The sequence below is a fragment of the Hippocampus bargibanti genome, linkage group LG11 (genome assembly GCF_051943395.1).
Source record: "Hippocampus bargibanti isolate YZ-2025 linkage group LG11, ASM5194339v1, whole genome shotgun sequence".
NCBI lineage: Eukaryota > Metazoa > Chordata > Actinopteri > Syngnathiformes > Syngnathidae > Hippocampus > Hippocampus bargibanti.
The window spans coordinates 11504820-11525000 of record NC_142744.1 but is presented as its reverse complement, the minus strand read 5'-3'; the positions used below and the strand labels follow the sequence as shown (position 1 = coordinate 11525000).

Genomic DNA, 20181 nt, shown 5'->3' with positions numbered 1-20181 from the left:
AGGTTGGCGCTGGCCGAAATACGCAGTTATCGCGAGCCAAAAATTGATCTGATATAGAACATTACTCGAAAGTCTGCACAAGTGGTGAATTGCAGCTGTGGTTTGGCTCAGCGCACAAAGCTAATTGATATACAGTAAAGTCTCGTTATATCGATATTCTCGGGAGTCCGAAAAAATATTGATATAACCGGGACTATCGATATATCCGACCCTGCGCGCATGTAATTTTCTCCTTGCGTTCATAGAAATAGTATCGTAATAAGCGGTACTATCGATATAACCGATATCGATATAATGAGACTTTACTGTATATCAGAATCAGAAAGCCTTTAATACTCCCACAAATTTACAATCCACAGCAGCAATTTGAAAGGGGGTAGGGGGGTTAAAAGACAAAAAAAGTAGATATTCTAAGCATAATATCAATTTTCAGAATATACATTGTAGCATATAAGTCCGTTTGTGTGTGTGTGTAGTGCAGGGGTCGGAACCTATGGCTCGTGAGCCATATATGGCTCTTTTGATGATTGCATACGGCTCGCCGATAAAACTAAATACATATTCTCGTTTTTTTTGCCGTTCATTTCCTGTTGGGGCTGCAGTTGGCACAAAGCGCAATTTTGATTCGATGAAACAGTCGAATGTCAGTGACATGTTAACAAGCCCCATGTTAACGTTAGCATAAACATACTTCTGTGAGAAGGTATTGCAGATAGCAAGTGTGGAAGCTTATGGGCCGTGTGCAGGCTAGCTAGCAGTAACTTCGCCTCTGGACCGGCAAGTTGAATTTCATTCCGATCGTTTACCTGGATTTTGACCAATCACGAGGAAAGGAAAACCATTCATGTTAACGGTGAGTACTATCACAAAGTTATTTTAAATAATACATTCTGACATTTTGTTGACAGTGGCCGCGTGTGCGTGCTTGTTTGCGTGTGTGTGCGCACGCGCATGCCCGTGTGTGTGTGCGCGCGCGCTCACGTGCGTGCGGCTCTCACTGAAAAACATTTAATATTTTACTTTTATGGCTCTCTTAGTCAAAAAGGTTCCCGACCGCTGGTGTAGTGTATTGATAGCTAACTAGCTATCTCTCTATCTTGCTAGCTAGATAGCTATAGTTAGAGAGAGCTAGCTAGTTAGAAAGCTAGCTAGATACATAGCTAGCTAGCTAGCTTGATAAATATTGATAGATACAAAGCTAGCTAGCTAGATAAATACATAAAAAAATAAAAAATACAACAAAAAACAGCTGGCCTGATTCAACGAGGCCTAAACGAATCCAAGAAATAATTCACCGCAGACAAAAACGACTGACCGGAGTCACTTGGCAATTCTTAAAACAATCACAGCCTTAATATTCATTGCGTCAAGAATTCCTGAGCCGTCTGTTGGTATACGGCCTCAGCGCGCTCATCCGCCAGGGAAAAGAAACGGCACCCTTGCCTTTCATCTTTAATTTCCTTTGTGTAGAGTGACCTAAAAAAAAAAAAAAAAATCGGCCTTCACACCGCGGAGGGGAGCCTTGGTACGGAATACGGATGTGCGACTGTGTGATTCAGAATGAGGATTTCTTGGGGGTAAACTCCATTTGTTATTCTTATATTATTTAAAGATAGACAAAGTTGCTCCCTGGGGTGCCCCGCAGTCAGCCCGCTGAGAGAAGGGAAGAGTTGAAATATCAAGGGGAGACAAAAGACGTTTGCCTGGCGGGGCTGTTCCCAGATCAGTTGCGCCTCCCATCTTCAAGACAATTAGGAGGTTGGCGAATGCAGGGGGGTGGAGGAGTAAGTTGTTCTTAGATTTTTACTTTGGGGGCTGACGTTAACAAGACACCACTCGAAGCATCGTGGGGAATCAAAGTGGGGACTGGATGAGTGTTTGGGGCATACCTCATTTTCCATGAAGCTGACACACACACCGTCCTTTGGTACATTTTTTGCCATAATCGAGATGACGACGTGAGATTCTGTTTGGTACCAGTCGTGTCTGCAAGAGACGTGAAGGAATGAGCTGAAAATGCATTCAAATTGGATTTATTAGGTAACCAACCATTGTCAAAAAATGAGAAAGGCCAGTTGTCCATCCCTGCTCTTAGTCATTCACAATTTTCAGTCACGAGAGGACGACTGGAGATGCATCATTCGATTTGTTAGTCCTAATTTTACATGATCAGTAACTCATTCGCTGCCATTGAAAAGCGTGACGTGGAGCGCCATTCCCAAATTTGTTCATGTTTTGTTTTTTCTTGCTTGAGGGTGCCGATAAAGCGCTGGTCAAACCTCTGGCAATGTTTTTTCCCTTCCATGAGGGGGTAGCATTTGCCTTTTGTCCATGTCAGCGCTTCGTTTCAGCTTCAGCTGTTGTTCAAGTGCCAAATCAACCAATATGTATGTATTGCATGGTATTTTGTACCGCCACCCCCATTTCAAGCTCAGATAACTCCAGACCCATAAACTTAGGAATTAACTCTTTTTTTCTGATGAAAAAAGATAGTTTAAGGTTTCTAACACGTTATTGAATGCTTATTTAATTACAAAACTCAGTATTTTGTGGGTCCTAGAATTTGAGTGAAAATGACAAAAACCCTGGCACTGGAGTGGACACATTTTTGCACATCGTCTAGCAAGGAATGAGTTAAATCATGGTGTGAATGTGTCATCCCATTTCACTAAAATACTAAGAAACCCATAAATATTTGGCTTGCTTACTTGACATGTGGCACGGCTGGTATTTGCTGCATCGTGTCGCCCCGCAGATGCAAATATATAAAAAGAGAAAACAATTACGACGAGCAAGAAACGAGACACAAAGCGAAAAGCAAACCCGTACACAGTGATTTATGCGGGGACGCTTCCGAGGGAGTATCAGACCTTTACGAAAGCGGAGGACAACGCCTCCCCCAGGTGGATAATCAGAGAAAAACTCACCGTGTCAACACCACCGTTGTGTTTTTCTGCCAGACAAAAAAAAAAAGAATGTGGGACGTGTGCAAATGAACAAGCCAATAATGCACGTCGGACTTTTCCACTGTTTTTTTTTCTACCAGCAGGTAAACGCTGACAGATAAGAAATCAAACACTACTCACTGACATTAACATACAGAGACAATACGAAACGCAAAGAAGAATGATGAGACGAGAAGAAACATGTTATGTTGTCTTAATCAGGTCACGGATGAGGGGTGGGGTACTTGTCGGCTGTCTTGGTGGGCTTGTGAAGGGGATCGGTTTAATTGGGACTCTCCAATGCTGATTACTCACATGCCGCTGGGAGAAGTGTGAAGCATGTTTGTCGAAAGCCGTTTTCCCGAGATGGTATTAACAAATGATATACATCTTTAATTGAACCAAACGGTTCTAGGTCAATAGATTTGTGAATGTACTTTGTAGGTGATTAACTCATTCACTGCCAGACGTGCAAAAAATGTGTCCACTCCAGTGCCAGGGTTTTTGTCAGTGTCACTCGAATTCCAGGACCCGCAGATTATTGAGTTTTAGGACTACTCTTTTTTTCATCAGAAAAAAAAGAGTTAATTCCTATATTATATGGGTCTGGAGTTATATGAGCTTGAAATGAGGACGGCTGTCCAAAATACAATGCAATACATACATATTGGTTTATATAGTGCTTTAACAACAGCTGAAGCTGCAACAAAGTGCTAACATGGAAAAAGGGGATATGCTGCTCCCTTGTGGAAAGGAAAAAAGCATTGCCGGAAGCCATGGCCAGCGCTTTATCGGCACCCAAACAATAAAAAACAAACCCCGACCAAATTACGGAATGACGCTCTACGTCATATTTTCAATTCCCGAATAAATTTGTGAATGGCAGTGAATGAGTTAAAAAAAAACAACAGCAACAAAAACTACATTTTCTCTCTCTCTCCCTGGTCCTCCCAATCGCACCCTCCCAAATACCACCCAAACGCAAAGAGAGGCTACCCCTTTATCAACCGATTTGAAGCCCCAATGTAATATACTCACCACCCAACATTTCTTCACACCGCTTGATCCAAATCTCAAACGACTGGTCAGAAACTGCCAGAAAAACAAACACAAAAGACACTCTCAGTGTTTCCAAAACAAACCCAAGAAACAAAAGATAGCTGTCATTTATATCGCGCTTTAACAACAGCTGAAGCTGTAACAAAGTGCTAACATGGACACAAAGCAAATGCTGCCCCCTCGTGGAAGGGAAAAACATTGTTAGAGCTCTGACCAGAACTTCATCGACACTCCCCGCAAGAAAAAACAAAACCCGAAAACATTCGGGAATGGCGCTCCACATCACACTTTTCAATTCCTGAATAAATACGGGAATGGCAGTGAATGAGTTAACAACCACAAAAAGTAGCCACTGCTATATTAGCACTTAGCGGTGAGTAAACTTTGGTAGGGGCTCAAATAATTCCCTACACAATATAAATATAAACACAAAAAAGGTACAAAAATGTCACCCACCATTCAGTTGCTGTCCTTGAGTGAAGGCTGCATGGGCTGACTCAAAGTGGCTCATATGGTACTCTGCTATTCTGTAATTGTGGAAACATCAAGAAAAAAAGCTGGCCATGTTTACCTGATTCTAACAAGACAAAGGGTCCATGAACATAACAGTGATTCCAGATGGAGGTTCCAAAACTAAATTTAAAAACAACAATAAATGCAAGAGGCTTGACAATGCTAAATTATGCACGAAAGTGGCTGCAAACTTGAGTGGTTACTTTGTAATCATTTAAATGACAAATGGAGTGGCTACTTTGTAATCATTTACTGGCTAAAGTCACTCTGCATATTGGCCATGAATATACTTTTCTCAACAAATTCAAATTAGTTTTTTTCAGTTTAACCACACACCCTGTTCGCATGAAGGCAAGGGAAAGGTCTGGATTCAGCTGCTGTGCTTTCTTGGCATCATTAATGGCACCTGTCAAGAAATGACACAAATTACGCTGTGATAGGTCTGGTTGTTGTTTTTTTGTTTTGTTTTTCTTAAATACTCGTCATCCATGCACCTCAAGGAAAAATGAAAGGAACAAGTACTCTGTTCTGCAGTGTTCACTCACGAAAAGCGTATCCTGATAAAAATTTATAGTTTACAGAAGCCAATGATTTTACATCTCTAAAATGAAAGATTCATAATTCAAAATAGTCAAAACGAGGGACAAAACATGCGTACTTACAGCTGTAGTTTTTGAGAAGTATGTAAGCGTAGGCACGCTGACAGAGCCACTCTGGGTTGTCAGCGTCTCCTTGCAGGGCGTCGTTCAGTGCCTTCAAAGACAAATCATTCATATTAGTGTTGCGTACAGAACCGGCACATTGAAATACTGGCATGATGAAATTTGAATTTTGGAGGAAAATGTTCATTACATTAAAAGCTACTTGATCACCTTCCTGATGAGTGTTTGAAGTCGTGTTCAAACACAGTTTACAAACTTACCTAAACTATACTTTTCCTTTGGATGATACACACTCAGGCTAACAAAGTTTGTATCACATGTTACCATGGTGATGAGTGCCACTTGTAGCAAATACATATTCACATGAAATTTTACAGTCACCCCCCAACCGATCTTCCACATATAAAATTGGATCGCACATTAATACAAGGGCAAAAATCATTGCATTATAAGAGCACATCGAGGTTGCAAGGCTCCCTTGGCTAACCAGGTTAGCTGGTGACGAGCAAAGCTAACGTTAGCTTGGGCGCAACCACGTTATTTTCTAACCAAGCTAGCAACCCGCATTTCGAACCGCCTTGCGCCACCGCAACTATTTGCTCACCGAAGATGCGATAAATGTGTTTAAAATTCGTTCAAGGCTACTCAATGTTTACCTCGAGAGCTTTCTGTGGGTCTTCGTCAACGAGGCTGTCAGGGAAACAGCTAAACCAGAAGGAAATGAGAGCGATTTAAGAGCTAAACAGCGTAGCACGTGCAAAAAAAACGTAATCGCAGATCAGTGCCATACACAAAAAATAATATTATGTCACTTACAGTTCAGTAGCCATTGTTTTATTGCAAGTTGCTCAGTTTGAGCTCAATTTTAGCCAGCAAGAACTATAGCGAGAAGGTACTTCCGGTGACGTTGCGAGAAACCGGAAGTATTTTTTTTTCGTTTGATAAAAACAATCATGTACATGTACTGTATTGTGTACACTGTACAGTATTGCGAAAAGTAATACATAAGTAGAGATAATTATCAATTACGTTTAAATCCACCGGCAGTGTGTTCAACCACTTTCATCATAGGTTTTGGTCGTTTCTAAAGTGCTCTATAAATAGTTCATTTAAATAAAATGTACATTTTTTTGTCTCCAAAAGTACTTGAATGGTTCTGGTTCAAAACAAAACTCTCGATGAAATAGCTTAAAATGTACGTCCACTTTTCATCAATGCGCGTGAATCCACAAGAATGCATTTCACACACACACACACACACACACACACACACACACACACACACACACACACACACACACACACACACACACACACACACACACACACTCTCTCTCTCTCTCTCTCTTGGCAGTCCATCGAAGTCGAGGATGACGTCGCTTCCATTGCTTTGTGGGGTATTGGACAGTGGTTATTGGCGCTGGCGGCGATGCCACTGTAGGTGACTATGAAGCCCGATTCTGGAGCCACAAATCCTGCCACATTCAGGACATGTGAGGCCAGGACCGGGCTGGCGAGGCGGTACTGAAGCAGCACAAAGGTGTCTTTGCTCGTGCCGCACGATCCTCCTCTGGGTGCGCTTGTCTTCAAGTTGTGTCACCCCTTCGTGGCATAAGGAGCGCCACAGTGGCCTGTTCGCTGCAGCAGACTCCAGATCGCTGGGCTTGATGTTGCAGTTCTTTAGAGTCTGTTTAAGCTGGTCTTTGTATCGCAGCTTAGGACCACCAGGGTTCCTCTTCGCTGACAAGAGTTGTCCATAAAGCACCTGTCGAGGCAAGCGGCAGCTAGGCATCCGGATGACATGTCCAACCCACCGAAGTTGCCTCTTTGCCAGTATGGCCTCGATACTGGTGGAGGCAGTGCGTTGAAGGATGTCGGTGTGTGGAACACGATCCTGCCAGGTGATGCCAAGGATTCGTTGGAGGCACCTGATGTGGAATGCATCAAGGCGTCTCACATGGCGTCGATAGACGGTCCAGGCTTCTGCGCCATATAGCAGCGTGGACACACACACTGCTTGGTAGACTGCGACTTTTGTTGGAGTTCTTAAGTGGTTGTTTTCGAACACACGAGTACGCAATCTGCCAAAAGCTTTGGAGGCTTGATGGATGCGGGCCTGGACGTCATCATCAATTAGACAGGAGGGTGTTAGAATGCTGCCGAGGTAGCTGAATTGTTGGACAACCTTGAGGGGTGTGCCACTGAGGGTGAACGCTGGGGTTGGAGAACTCTCTTTTGCCATGACCTCCGTTTTGGTTACATTGATCACGAGACCAAGTGATCGGTAGACGGAGGACATGGTATCAAGGGCATTTTGCATGGCAGCTGGGCTGTGGGCCAGCAGAGCACAATCATCTGCATACTGTAGCTCGTGGATGTCGCTGATCAGGGTCTTGGTCTTGGCCTGTAGGCGTCTGATGTTAAACAGGTTACCATCCAGGCGGAATTGGATTTGTACGCCGCCACCTTCCTGGATGGACTTATGGAAGAGGAGCGTAGCTGCCATCAGGAACAGGTTGAATATAGCAGGGGCCAGTACACAGCCCTGCTTCACCCCGACTTCCACAGGGAACGGGGAAGATTGCTGGCCACCAACAAGTACAGTTGCTTGCATGCCGCTGTGGAACTGTTTTAGGATGCCGAGAAATTTGGAGGGGACGCCAAATTTCTGCAGTATGGTCCAGAGAATGTCACGGTTAACTGTGTCAAATGCCTTTGTAAGGTCAATGAAGGTGATATAGAGGTCCTTATTTTGTTCCTTGCATTTCTCCTGAACTTGGCGCGCAGCGAAGATCATGTCCAGAGTGCTTCGATCCTTCCTGAAGCCGCATTGTGTCTCTGGGAGGATGTCTTCGGTAATGTGCGATGTAAGACGGAACAGCATTACTTTTGCAAGAATCTTGCCAGCAACAGAAAGTAGGGAGATGCCACGGCTGTTGCCACAGACTGACTTGTCCCCCTTCCTTTTGTAAATGGTGACAATGTTGCTGTCTTTCCATTCCTGAGGAAGTGTCCCGTTTTGCCAGATGTTGCAGATGAGGTGGTAAAGCTTCCGTGTCAGGAGATAACCGGCGCTCTTGAAGACCTCAGCTGGAAGTCCATCAGGGCCAGGGCTTTTGTTGTTTTTAAGGCTCCGGATTGCAGAGAGGACCTCTGTGAACTGAGGAGGTTCATCAAGGGAGGGAACTGTTGGAAGCTCTGGGAGGGAGTCAAGGACAGATGTGTCTGAAGGGTTTACTTGGTTGAGCAGGGAGTCAAAGTGCTCTGCCCAGCGCTCAAGTATTAGCTGTTTGTCCTTCAGTAGTACAGAACCGTCTGCAGATTTAACTGGGACAATGTGTTGTCGTCGTGGGCCGTGCAGGGATTTTACAGCATCATAGAAGGCGTGTGTGTTGTTGTTGTCTGCATGCCTCTGGATTTCTTGGGCCTTGCTGAGCCACCACTTGTTCTCCATCATCCTCAGCTGTTTCTGTGTTTCACCACGGATGGCCTTGTAGTGAGAGAGGAGAAGTGGAGAATGAGGGTTGGAGAGAAGTGTGGTATGGGCTTTGCGCTTGGCTACCAGAAGCTCCTGTATGGCAGCTGAGCTGTTATCGAAACCAGTCTTGATGACGTTTCTGAGTGAAGCCGATGGTCTCAGAGGCAGCTTGATGAATTGTTGTCCTCAATTTTTTCCACCTGCTTTCAACATCAAGGTCACCGTTACTGGTGTCGTTGTCCAGGCTGGCAAGTCCCTCTGCCAGCTTGTGGCGGTAGCTGGCTGCACATTCTGGGGACTCCAGGGCCCTGGTGTTAAGACGCCTTTGGGGCTGCTGTTTCTTATGAGGAGGTCGAATTCTCAGCTTGAGCCTGGACTTGATCAGTCGATGATCAGTCCAGCATTCAGCCCCACGCATGGCCCGCGTGATGCAGATATCATTTTGGTCTCGTTGCCTTGTGATGATGTAGTCCAGTAAGTGCCAATGTTTGGACCTGGGGTGCATCCATGATGTGATGTATTTCTTTTTCAGCTGAAAGATGGTGTTAGTTACAATCAACTGATGCTCAGAGCACAGAGTGAGGAGTCGGAGGCCATTGCTGTTTATTTTCCCCGTCCCGTGCCTTCCGATTACTTGTTTCCAGAGCCTGGCATCAGTACCTACTCGGGCATTGAAGTCACCCATCAGAACAAGTTTATCAGAGGCAGGGATTTTGGATATGGTAGCATCCAGGGACTCGTAGAAGGCATCTTTGGTGTTATCGTCAGCATCCAAGGTGGGAGCATAGGCGCTGATTAAAGTTGCGAAGCGACCTTTTACCAGGGGAATACGCCAGGTCATAAGCCGTTCACTGATGCCTTGGGGGGACTCGGGGATGTTACTGAGTAAGCTGCTTTTCACAGCAAAGCCAACTCCATGGAGTCTTCGCTCATTCTCTGGGAGACCCTTCCAGAAGAAGGTGTAACCTTCACCAACTTCTGTGAGTGAATCCTTGCCTGAGAACCGAGTCTCACTGAGTGCGCCAATATCGATGTTGTACCTCCTTAGCTCATGTGCGATGAGGGCAGTTCGTCTTCGAGGTCTCTCCATCCCGTCTCGAGCATCGAGGAGGGTGCGAACATTCCAGGAAGCCAGGTTCATAGTCATGGGTTTGATTATATTTCGTTTTCGACCGCAGAGGGGGGATGCCTTGGTGGCTGCGGTGGGCCACCCAGGTGTGGTGGAACAAGCAATGTTTAGGTCACCTTTTCTAGACCCTTCCCCTATAAGGGGTGAGCAGTGCGGACCCTGAATAGGGCTGCTCAGACGCACAGGATGCTGCCGAAGGATAATGTTGCTCCATCCCATCTTCGCAACGACCATCAATCCTGTACCGCCCCTGTGTAGGATTCAAGCTAGAAGCTTCCAGTCACATCCATGACCTGCCCCCGTCACTTTATCCTATCGCCAGTGGACTTATATGGTGGAAGCTGAAACCTGCGCTACTAGTGGATTTAGTGTGAGGGACGGGGCGCGCAATTCCTTCCCCCACATACTTGGCCGCACTCACTGTATTCCAGTGGCAAGAGTGAAGACTCCAGACGACCTTCAGGTGAGTGCGGTTGCAAGGGGCTGCCGGTGGTCCGATCTGTTGGACTCCGCCTACGCCTACCCCTGGGTGCGGATTTGGGATCACTCTTTGTCTGGCCTCTACCCTCCGACCTGTTCGGCTTGGGTGACCCTGCCAGGAGTACAAGACTCCAGCCGACATAGCTCTCGGGGTCACGGAGACGCGCAAAGTGCCTCACCACGATAAGGTGGTGATCCCAGTCGAGGCACACACACACACACACACACACACACACACACACACACACACACACACACAAAAAACTCACCAGAGTACATTTATTTGATACAGTACAGTATCTTGAACACATCGGGACTGTTAAAGCAAACAAAACAAACGATAAAAATGCCACACTTGCCTTTGCGAAACTCTTCCAAATACATATCTGTAAAATCATAACTTTGAAGCCCCCTCAAAATGAGAGGATTACAAATTACTTCATAAAGTAGAAAACCGTTTGCATATGGTTTCGAGAGAAATATGGGCAGAGTTATGACTTAGCTGATGTTATTGTCACAGATTTAAGTCTACAATGATTTGTGTGTGTGTGTATGTGCATGTGGAGTGACTTGGCGTAAGAAGGTTCAAACAAAGGCTGTCAATACATAAAAATTCGAATAAATCTAGCTACCAAAACATTTGACTATTTCATAACGAAAGGCCAAACGTACTTTTCTTTGCATAGAGGCAAAACAAAAACCTGAGAGAAAAAAATGGCAACAAGGCACAAGTCAAGCATGTTCAGACATTCAGTAAATACACAATAAGTACATATAGAGTATATATATATATATATAGACTTTGGAGTTTCATATAAGCATATCTAAAGATTGCGCAAACAACACATGCATTGTGGGATAGCTGAATAGTTGCAGTGTAACCACAGGCGACACAGTAGCGAAATAAGACAGAGATCACGAGCGATTGTCCAAAACAAAAATGGAGTCTGCTCTCGATACTGTACCTCAAATATTAACAGCAGAAGTGCTAAATAACTATTCTGACAGTGATCCCTTATTTGTATCAATTCATAACAAAAACAACTGATAACAATAAACAAAACAACACATGTTAATAAAAATGGAATGTTTCCTGTATTAGCCTCCAGAGTAATGAGGGACAGGATGTACTGAGATCTTCAGGCACTTAAAAGAAGGAAGGTACAGCAGGGATAAACATTAGTGCAAAGTCATTGTCAAGGCAGAGGAATGCTTCAGCATGTGAGGAGTTACAGACAGCGAGAAGAAAGACAGCTCCTCAGAAGTGCAAGTGAGGGGGGGGGGGGCGTGCAGAAACGCTACAGGTTCCAGTGCATGTCTTTTATTTGGTTTTTTTTTCCAGGTTGATTTCAATCCAAACACTTTGCCTGCTGCATGTTACATACAGCTCAGCAGCTAATTGGAGTGTCTGCGCATGTGCATAGAATGCATTTGTGGATGGCGCTTTCATTTACTGGTCGGACCTGATAATTGGAAGCAATTTTGGGGGCTCCACCTGAGAACCTTTGGCTCCCGACTGCGACTTTGGATCGTGTGTTTCCAGCAAAGAAGCCTGTTGCTCACACAGACTTCCCAGCAGCTGAGCCGTTTTGAAAACGGAGGCGTGTCCCGCCGGTTGCAGGGATTGGACCTTCTGGAGGTTCTGGAGGGTGCGTAACATCTCGGCAGACACGATGGGCAAATGCTGCTCCTGGATGAGACTGGAGCTGGTGGGTCGGAGGACGGTGTCACGAGTCGAGCGGCTCCTCTTTGGTGGGCTGGGATATTCTTCCTCCACTGATTGGTCGCTTGACGTTAGCGTGCTGTCGTCGGAATCCTCACTTGCTTCTTCATCATTAGCACTGTTGTCATCTTGCTCTTCTTCTTCTTCTTCTTTGACGACTTCGCCATCTGTGATGTAGATCATGTCTTTAGGGAGTGAGGTGAATTGATAGACAAGGCGCTGGCCTTCAACCTTGTTCAGGATGCCTCTTTGGTAGTAGTACCTACAGCAAGCACATAAGCATAACGTCACCAAGGCAACCACACATTTTAGTTGAACTCATTCACTGCCAGACGTGCAAAAATGTGTCCCCTCCAGTGCCAGAGTGCCATTGTCACTTGAAAGAACATTTTAATTGAACGCATATCCACCTGTACAAGATCCAGTTTCACAACGTCAAGCCCGAGTGCCTGGAAGACTACAACCACCTCGGCAGCACCAAGTGGGGGCGAGCGCAGAAACCAGTTAGCTCGGGCCAAAATATTCACGCCCTGCCATGAAGCTTTCCGACTAACACTTTGATACCACAACTCGTACGATGTAACTGTTTTAAAATTTTGTGAACCACTTTGTGGTTTTATCTTTGAAAAGTGCTATGTAAATAAAGCTTACTTACTTACTTACTTACTTGAATTCCGGGACCCATAGAATATTGAGTTTTAGGACTACATAAACATTCAGTACAGCGTTAGAAACATTAGACTCTCTTCTTTCATCAGAAAAAAAGTTAATTCCTAAGTTATATGGATCTGGAGTTATATCACCTTGAAATGATGGACAAAAACAAAGCAATACATACATATTGCTTTATAAAGCGCTTTAACAACAGCTGAAGCTGGAAAAAAAACACTAACATGGAAAAACGGGAAATGCTGCCCCTTGTGGAAGGGAAAAAACATTGCCAGAGACCATGACCAGCGATTTATCGGTACCCTAGCCTGAAAAAACAAAACCCGAACAAATTCAGGAACGGCATATTTTCAATTCCTGAATAAATTCCTGAATGGCAGTGAATGAGTTAAACCCATTCTTGTTTTTTTGTTGTTGTTTTTTGTTTTGGTACGATACCTTAGTGCTCTGCCCATAGTCTCGTAATTCATATCTGGCTTGTTCTTGTGTTTTCCCCAAAGTCTCGCCACTGCCTTTGAGTTGACCAGTTTGAAGATTCCAGTGTTGGGATCGGTCCATTTAATGTAGCGTGGGCAAACTTGTCTGTCCTGTAGCAACTCCATGAGGAACTGCCACAAATAGAGCGTGTTCCCACCTGGGAAGACAAAATCAATATTTTCATTTTTTTTTCCTACTGAGAAATAATGCCAACTGGCACCATTCATTTCAAGCCAAATACAAAAAAAAAATCCAACATCATAAAGTCGTAACTTACTGTCAGAGATTTGTAATTATTCATATTTTTGATTATTTTTCCCCTGGAGTTATTTTTATTCCCTGAGTGTCCATATCGAAAATGTATCAACATTATTTGAATCATTTGGGGAGTTTGTATAAAAGAAGGGAAAACCATTTTCAAGAGACAATGTCCCAACTTTTTGAACTTCACTTGTTAAAATATTCATGTTCCAATTTACCGCACTTTACGCACTATAAGGCGTACCTAAAAGCCTTCAATTTTTTCAAAAGCTGACCATGTTTTTATGTTACTGTTGTGTTTATTATTTTGCTTTATGTTGACTATTATTTGAAGCGCTTTGTTGCAGCTGTTGAGATAGCGCTATATAAATTAGTATGTATTGTATCATCCAGTACGCCTTATATATGGAAAAAGATTAAAATATGTCACTCATTGAAGGTGCGCCTGATCAATCTACTGCTATTCTATGCATTGCATTCTATTTCTACTTTCATTCTTTTCATAACTTTGCTGCTGTGAAATGTAAATTTCTCCACTGCGAGACTAATAAAGGCAAATCCAATCCAATTCAATCATGTGGTGCATCTTATATATGTAACAATGTAAAAATATTTACATCGTTGAACGTGCACCTTATATATGGAAAATACAGTACCTTTATTGTATTTATCTCCCTTTATTTTGATGTCAGGAGTAGGAGACTCTGCCCTTCTGTGCCGTTTTCTACCTGCAAGGTTAACGAGAAATAAATGTCATCGCCGTGATATTTTACATCATCACATGGATATCACTCATTTAAATGAGCGGGTGATTGATGACTGACCTCTTTGTTTGGACAGCAGCTGTGTCGCAGGCTCACTTGCGTGCAACGTGTGCCATTTTGGTTCTTCCACAGCTCCCAAAATCCCATTGGCAGACACAGTCACTTGAGTCACGGGGGCGCTGATGACATCACCCAATGACGGCAGGAATGTCTGGGCTGGAGGAGGTCATAATCGGGGTACAATACAATAATCATTTCAACGCCTTCCGACATTGGAGGTTCATGTTGACAGCGTACGCTTACAGTAGTGTTCCAGTGATAGGGTATCTGGGCAGTCCAAGTCCAGAAGCGAGTCTGCCGCAACAAGCGTTTCCATGGTCTCTTCCTCACCGCTTTCACATGGGTCCACTTTAGACCACAGAGGGAAAAAAATGGCACACAACCACAATAGTAAGAGGGCAGAAAAGGATGGTAATTCAGGCAGAACGTCTGTCTGTCTGGGTGGGTTCACAAATGAAGCAAACGTGTTCTCAATTTACAACCCCACATGTGTGTTGGAACTGCTACAAGAGAGTATATTTTAGAGTCTAGTTTGGAAAAAGATGATTCATCTCCCATCACGGTCTGTCATTGAATGGATGAGTTTCGGGTGGGGAGCAAATAATCAGGGGCAGTATAAAATGCAGATCATAGTGTGGATCGCATGTGATCTACTGCCTTGAGTTTCCTCAATGTGCCAGCGGGCAATATATTGTGAGTAACGGTTAATCAAAGAGCAGGATTGCTTTATGGGCCGTTTTATACGGAGGGGCCATCAATGTGATGGAGTACCTTGTTTAGTTTTTTTTTAAATTATCAAGGACAACCAAGAAACATTGACGTCCAGTTACTGTAACGAGTAATCATTTATCATCTGACCCTCCTCCAAGGATCACCATCAATCTGACAAATAGGCAACATTAGATTCAACAGGTCTATGAACTAAATAACTAAATACCGGGCAGAGCTGCCCAATCTCATTAGAAGTGTATGGTTAATTTTAATCGGCACTGATTGCAATTTTCTGAAACAACCACATGGATAATTATTGAAACGTGAGGTGCAGAGCTGGGCTGTGTTTCTAATATGGAACAAGTTGTGGAAAATATAGATCGTGCACTTCCACAGCACCGCACACTACGAGAATAAACACTTCGTGGCACGTGTTAACGAGTTGATATAGCCGATAAAGTTGTCGTACATTGGGCTACGTGTTTAAAATGCCATTCGAGTAAAATCGACGCGTCTTTGTGACAAGCGACGGAAAACATCTGCTGGCTAACGATGCTGTCAGACGTGGGCGTTTGTCTACCGTTTTCAAAATTCACAGACGACTTGACGAATGAGATAAAAGCGACGAATCAAAAAAAATCATTATCTTGCTTGTGGTGGGAAAATCACAGAAAAAAAATTGACTGTAGTTCTGCTCGTAGCGTCAACTAAGCCTAGCTAAACTGAGCAGCGCTACAGCTGCAGGAGGCAACTTGAAGATCAAAGTAAAACGCCCCCGAAAAACACGACGCGACTTACTTTCAACATTCAGCATAGATGATGAGTGAGCTACATTCTAATACGATGAATATGCTGCATTTTGCAGACTTTTAGTCGAAGTGTTTTGCTCAACTTCCTGAATATTTTATGGAGGGTGGTCCCTGGGCGAGGAACGATGCGCATGCGCACACGCGACATCTTTTTTTCCACCTGCCGAACAGAAAACGCCTTTTCGATGTAAACTTCGAAAGTTCGCCGTTCCTAGTCAAATATTTGAAACAAACGTTATTATATCTAAGTCGGGTGATTGTGTGTGGACTCACCTTTTGGCAACCGTTGGTCATATTCCTGTGTCTCCTCACACAAAAACCCGGAATATGCCAACAGGTGAGGATGTGGAATTGGATCCACGAGCACACTTGGGAAATCCGAATGAAACCCCAACTGCTGAAATGACAAAATACTTAACAGTGAAATATATATATATATATATATATATATATATATATATATATATATATATATATATAAAATATATATATATATATATACACTGTCAAACATTTCACAGATTCATATTTATTATTATTTATTTCGCTACTACTGTCACAGCAAATAGCAAAAGTCATCCTCAATTGTAGGGTCGGATTGATAATATGATGATATGTTGTCAAAGAGGACATGAGGGTAGCTGGTGTGAGAGAAGAGGATGCACAAAACCGGGTTAGATAGAGGACACTGATTCGCTGTGGCAACCCCTGAAGGAAAAGCCAAAAGGAAAAGAAGAAAGCGGTCAGATTGATAAAAGCATAACATGTGCATGCGCGGAGAGCTGTCTGCATTCCTGCTTGTGTTAGTGTTTTTTTTTTAACCATTTCAAATCATGTATGGCTTGCTACAACTTTTATACAGGAATTGCAATCATTTATAAGGGAAACTGTTAGCCAAGGTTGACAGATATCAACCAAGCATAAGGCAATCTTTGATACATTTATGGCACTGAATATTGCTAGCTTATGCAGAACTTCCATGATAAAACATTCAATTTATTTATTTATAAATTTTATAAATGACACCATGTTTGACTTACCCCCGATAGGTTGACATGATCACTGGCAAAGTCAAAAATGAGCTCCGATTGTTGTAGCATGGCTGGAAATATGCAAAGACAGCTGCAGATCGAACTAGAAGGTGTAAACATCACCAGACATCTTCTGAAAACTGGAATGTTTTCTTGTCTCGAGGCAGAAACTCTTCAGATGATCTGAGGAGCGGCCATTTTAGGATATGGCGACGCTGGCATCTTGACAGCGAATGAGCAGAAAGACAATTTTGTCACAGGAAGTATCATTTGTCTCTTGCGCGCTGACATTCAATGGGGAAGTGGTTGCAGTGAAAAACGTCCATTGGTGGCACTGGAACCTGTCGTTTGGGGGCGAAGAAACTGAAATTAGCAACATGCATAAGATTACAGGCAAAATTTAGCACATGAATCTCATATTTTGATAACGACTTGGTGGAGAGAAAGGCACGTTCAAGATGTTGCAGTTTGCTTCAGGTTTATCGCACGTTTCACTCCAATCTTCTGAAAAGAGGCCAAACCGCCAACAGGAAGGAAGCGTTTTTGCTGCAATGGGTGCGTGCGTGTGCCAAAGTTGGGGAAGGAGCTGCCGTTAAACACAAAATAATCTGTCTTTGCGTAACGTTCAAGGTCTCGCGGCCGTCGTGTTCGCATTCCTCAAGACACATTGGAGAAATTAACTCATTCACTGCCATTCACAAATTCATTCGGGAATTGAAAATATGCCATAGAGCGCCATTCCTGGATTTGTTTGGGTTTTGTTTTTTCATGCTTAGGTGCCAATAAAGCGCTGGCCGGACCTCTGGCAATGATTTTTTTTTTCCTTCCACAAGGGGCAACATTTCCCTTATTTCAATGTTAGTGCTTTGTTCCAGCTTCAGCTGTTGTTAAACCACTATATAAACCTATATGTATGTATTGCATTGTATTTTGAACATCCACCCTCATTTCAAGCTCATATAACTCCAGACCCATATAATTTAGGAATTAACTTTTTTGATGAAAGAAGAGAGTCTAATGTTTCTTACACTGCATTGAATGTTAATGTCGTCCTAAAACTTAATATTCTGTGTCCTGGAATTTGAGTGTGACAAAAACTCTGGCGCTGGAGTGGACACATTTTTGCACATCATCTGGCAGTGAATGAGTGAAGAATCAAAGAGCTTGTTTTTTTGTTCCCCTACTTAAAAAAATCATTGATTTATTCTTTCTGCTCCATCAAACGACATTGGATTCATTAAGGTTAATGTGAAATGCATTGGGGGTTTAAACCTCCCCGCGCCATCGCGTTATTATAGATGTGTTTCATTTCCCCGCCAAAAAGAGAATTTGTCAACACGGCGGCACACCTACGCCTTACCTTTCGCTTTTTTTCCGTGGAACATTACAGAGGTAATCAAGTTTTCCATTCCATTCCGCTTGAAGGAATTAATTCGAGTTTTTAATTTTTTCAAATCCAGTTAATCCTCCAACCTTTGCGATGAATGTTTTCGCCCCCGAGTTTCCAAAGGCGATTTACCCGTGGCGATGGAGCCGGAATATGTTTGTGTCAGTTATCAGACAGGAAACACAGCTCCCAGTTAAGGAGGCACCACTTCCTGCGTTTTGGTGCCAAAGCGCTGGCATCATTTTAGCCCCGAAATGGCCGTCTCATTTGACACGTCCTCTGATGCTGCCTTTTGTTTGCCTCCAATGCTTTCAAGCTAAAATGAACTTTTCAGCTGTTACCTTGGAGCAAAATGACAATTTTTGGAATACTTGGATGATTTTTTTGATCACACAAACACACGCCCACACACACACACACACACACGCACACACACACACACACACACACACACACACACACACACACACACACACACACACACACACACACGCACACACACACACACACACACACACACACACACACGAAGACACAAACACACGTACACACACGCTCACACACAAAGACACACGCACGCGCACACACACACGCACAAAGACACACACAGACACACACACACACAAACACACACGCACACACACACGCACAAAGACACACATAGACAAACACACACAAACGCAAACACACGTGCACACACATTCACACACGCACACACAGACACACACACACACACAAAGACACGCACACTCACGCACACACAAACACACACATACATACACACACACATACGCACGTACACACAGTCTTTTCTGTGGTTACTGTCAATTGGCTGCAAAGCAAGTGTGGTTCCACAGCAAGCCCGGCGTCCTTGCCTCAGTATCGTAACAGTAAGAGAGTGAACAGTGTCGCCCCCCTTCTTTGCCCCCCTAACCTGAATTTCAGGCTGCGTGGCAAGTTGCCACGCTTATCCTCGTGACAATGGACGAGTGGCTAAACATCCTTAGCGCGGTATGAATTTTATTTCTTTTATTTTTTTGCTGAAAAAAACAGGATTATCCTCTCTTTTCTTTCATTTCGTTCCAAATGGTTCATTCTTGCATTGTTTTTCCCTTTGATTGACAGGTGCTTTCCATCGCTATCATGCAAGCTGTATGGTCATCATTAGCTCGCCTAGTGTAGCATGTCGGACAACACTGGTCACATATTGTCAGTTTGTCTCTGTGAGACTTTGCACAGGTCTCAGAGTCAGTCAAGTGGCTGCCATCCCACCCCCACGACGACATTGATAAGACCCTCCAAAACGTTTCATTCCTCATTTAGCCTGTGCGAGGGTTACGAGAGCAAAATAGAACTGACATTTTTTGGATGCTAGAGAAGTTAAATGTGCTCCATGTGTGTGTGAACTAAACCAGGGTGATAACAGGATTGGCGAATGGGGGTGGAGTGGGGAGTGGTTGGGGGTGGGGGTGGCAGCTGATAAGATCCTACGGTTGTTCGCCGTAACAGGGTGAAATGAACATTGAAATATGGTAGAAGTCGAGATTGGCTATCGAAGTGGCGGCAGCACAATAACTACTTTACGAGGGTTTCCTGATGTTGCTCTAGCCAGCGTTTATGTGTTTCAGCTCACCTTTTGTGAAGCATCAGGTTTGTCCATCGTTTGAAAGCCGCTTTGGCTTTTACTTTACTTTACACCCGACATGGGAAATACACTCACATACATACTTTTGCAAATCCATCATGGTCACGTTGGGACTTTTATTGGTGTGTGTGTGAAATCTTCAGTGGTGGGGGGTTTACCTTGTGATGTCAATTGGTATCTATGCAGCAGGACCGCAACCACCTGGAGGTTCTAAAAAACAAAAAGGAATTCGTTGTCATCTGCTTCAATATCAAAGATCCATTTCCACTTGTGAAATATCATAAAAAAAGCGACTCTGAATAGAGATCAGTGCAGTTGGTGTATCTCTTTCGGTTCTTGTCAGATGTTGCTCCCCCCCCCCTTACCCCGCCCTTGAAC

At 43.7% G+C, this 20181-nt stretch overlaps 2 protein-coding genes across 5 annotated transcripts in view; both read right to left on the bottom strand.

Moving 5' to 3' along the window:
• Positions 1 to 6091, bottom strand: part of sugt1 (SGT1 homolog, MIS12 kinetochore complex assembly cochaperone) — a 16930-nt gene extending 10839 nt beyond the window's left edge. Inside the window, exons 1-9 of the mRNA XM_089008398.1 lie at positions 5996 to 6091; positions 5836 to 5884; positions 5180 to 5270; positions 4854 to 4923; positions 4461 to 4531; positions 3984 to 4037; positions 2928 to 2953; positions 2709 to 2734; positions 1890 to 1986 (exon numbers count right to left, since the gene is read on the bottom strand). Of these exons, the coding sequence (XP_088864524.1) occupies positions 1890 to 1986; positions 2709 to 2734; positions 2928 to 2953; positions 3984 to 4037; positions 4461 to 4531; positions 4854 to 4923; positions 5180 to 5270; positions 5836 to 5884; positions 5996 to 6009 (498 nt within the window). The 5' untranslated portion in view covers positions 6010 to 6091. The remainder of the gene's footprint in view (positions 1 to 1889; positions 1987 to 2708; positions 2735 to 2927; positions 2954 to 3983; positions 4038 to 4460; positions 4532 to 4853; positions 4924 to 5179; positions 5271 to 5835; positions 5885 to 5995) is intronic.
• Positions 6092 to 10922: 4831 nt separating this feature from the next.
• LOC148891579 (ETS-related transcription factor Elf-1-like) lies at positions 10923 to 20087 on the bottom strand. 4 transcript variants are annotated; one of them, XM_089008658.1, is made up of 8 exons: positions 19962 to 20087; positions 16781 to 17112; positions 16014 to 16137; positions 14464 to 14568; positions 14221 to 14376; positions 14053 to 14124; positions 13097 to 13292; positions 10923 to 12251 (listed from the first exon to the last, which is right to left on the bottom strand). In XM_089008658.1, the coding sequence occupies exons 2-8, from the start codon at positions 16889 to 16891 to the stop codon at positions 11717 to 11719; spliced, it is 1299 nt and encodes a 432-aa protein (XP_088864784.1). In that variant the 5' UTR covers positions 16892 to 17112; positions 19962 to 20087; the 3' UTR covers positions 10923 to 11716. The 4 variants fall into 4 exon arrangements, with proteins under 4 accessions (XP_088864784.1, XP_088864785.1, XP_088864783.1 ...); XM_089008659.1 differs by lacking the exon at positions 19962 to 20087 and adding an exon at positions 18132 to 18414 and having other exon boundaries at positions 16014 to 16134; XM_089008657.1 differs by lacking the exon at positions 19962 to 20087 and adding an exon at positions 18132 to 18411.
• Between the last annotated feature and the right edge of the window lie 94 nt (positions 20088 to 20181).

Bases quoted from the DNA above. Each gene is read 5' to 3' on its own strand.
- LOC148891579 (XM_089008658.1), bottom strand. From the start codon at position 16,891: ATGTTTACACCTTCTAGTTCGATCTGCAGCTGTCTTTGCATATTTCCA. The intron at 14,569-16,013 runs GTGAGTCCACAC...TGTGGTCTAAAG, and splicing joins TGACCAACGGTTGCCAAAAG to TGGACCCATGTGAAAGCGGT. The intron at 14,377-14,463 runs GTAAGCGTACGC...GACCTCCTCCAG, and splicing joins CCTATCACTGGAACACTACT to CCCAGACATTCCTGCCGTCA.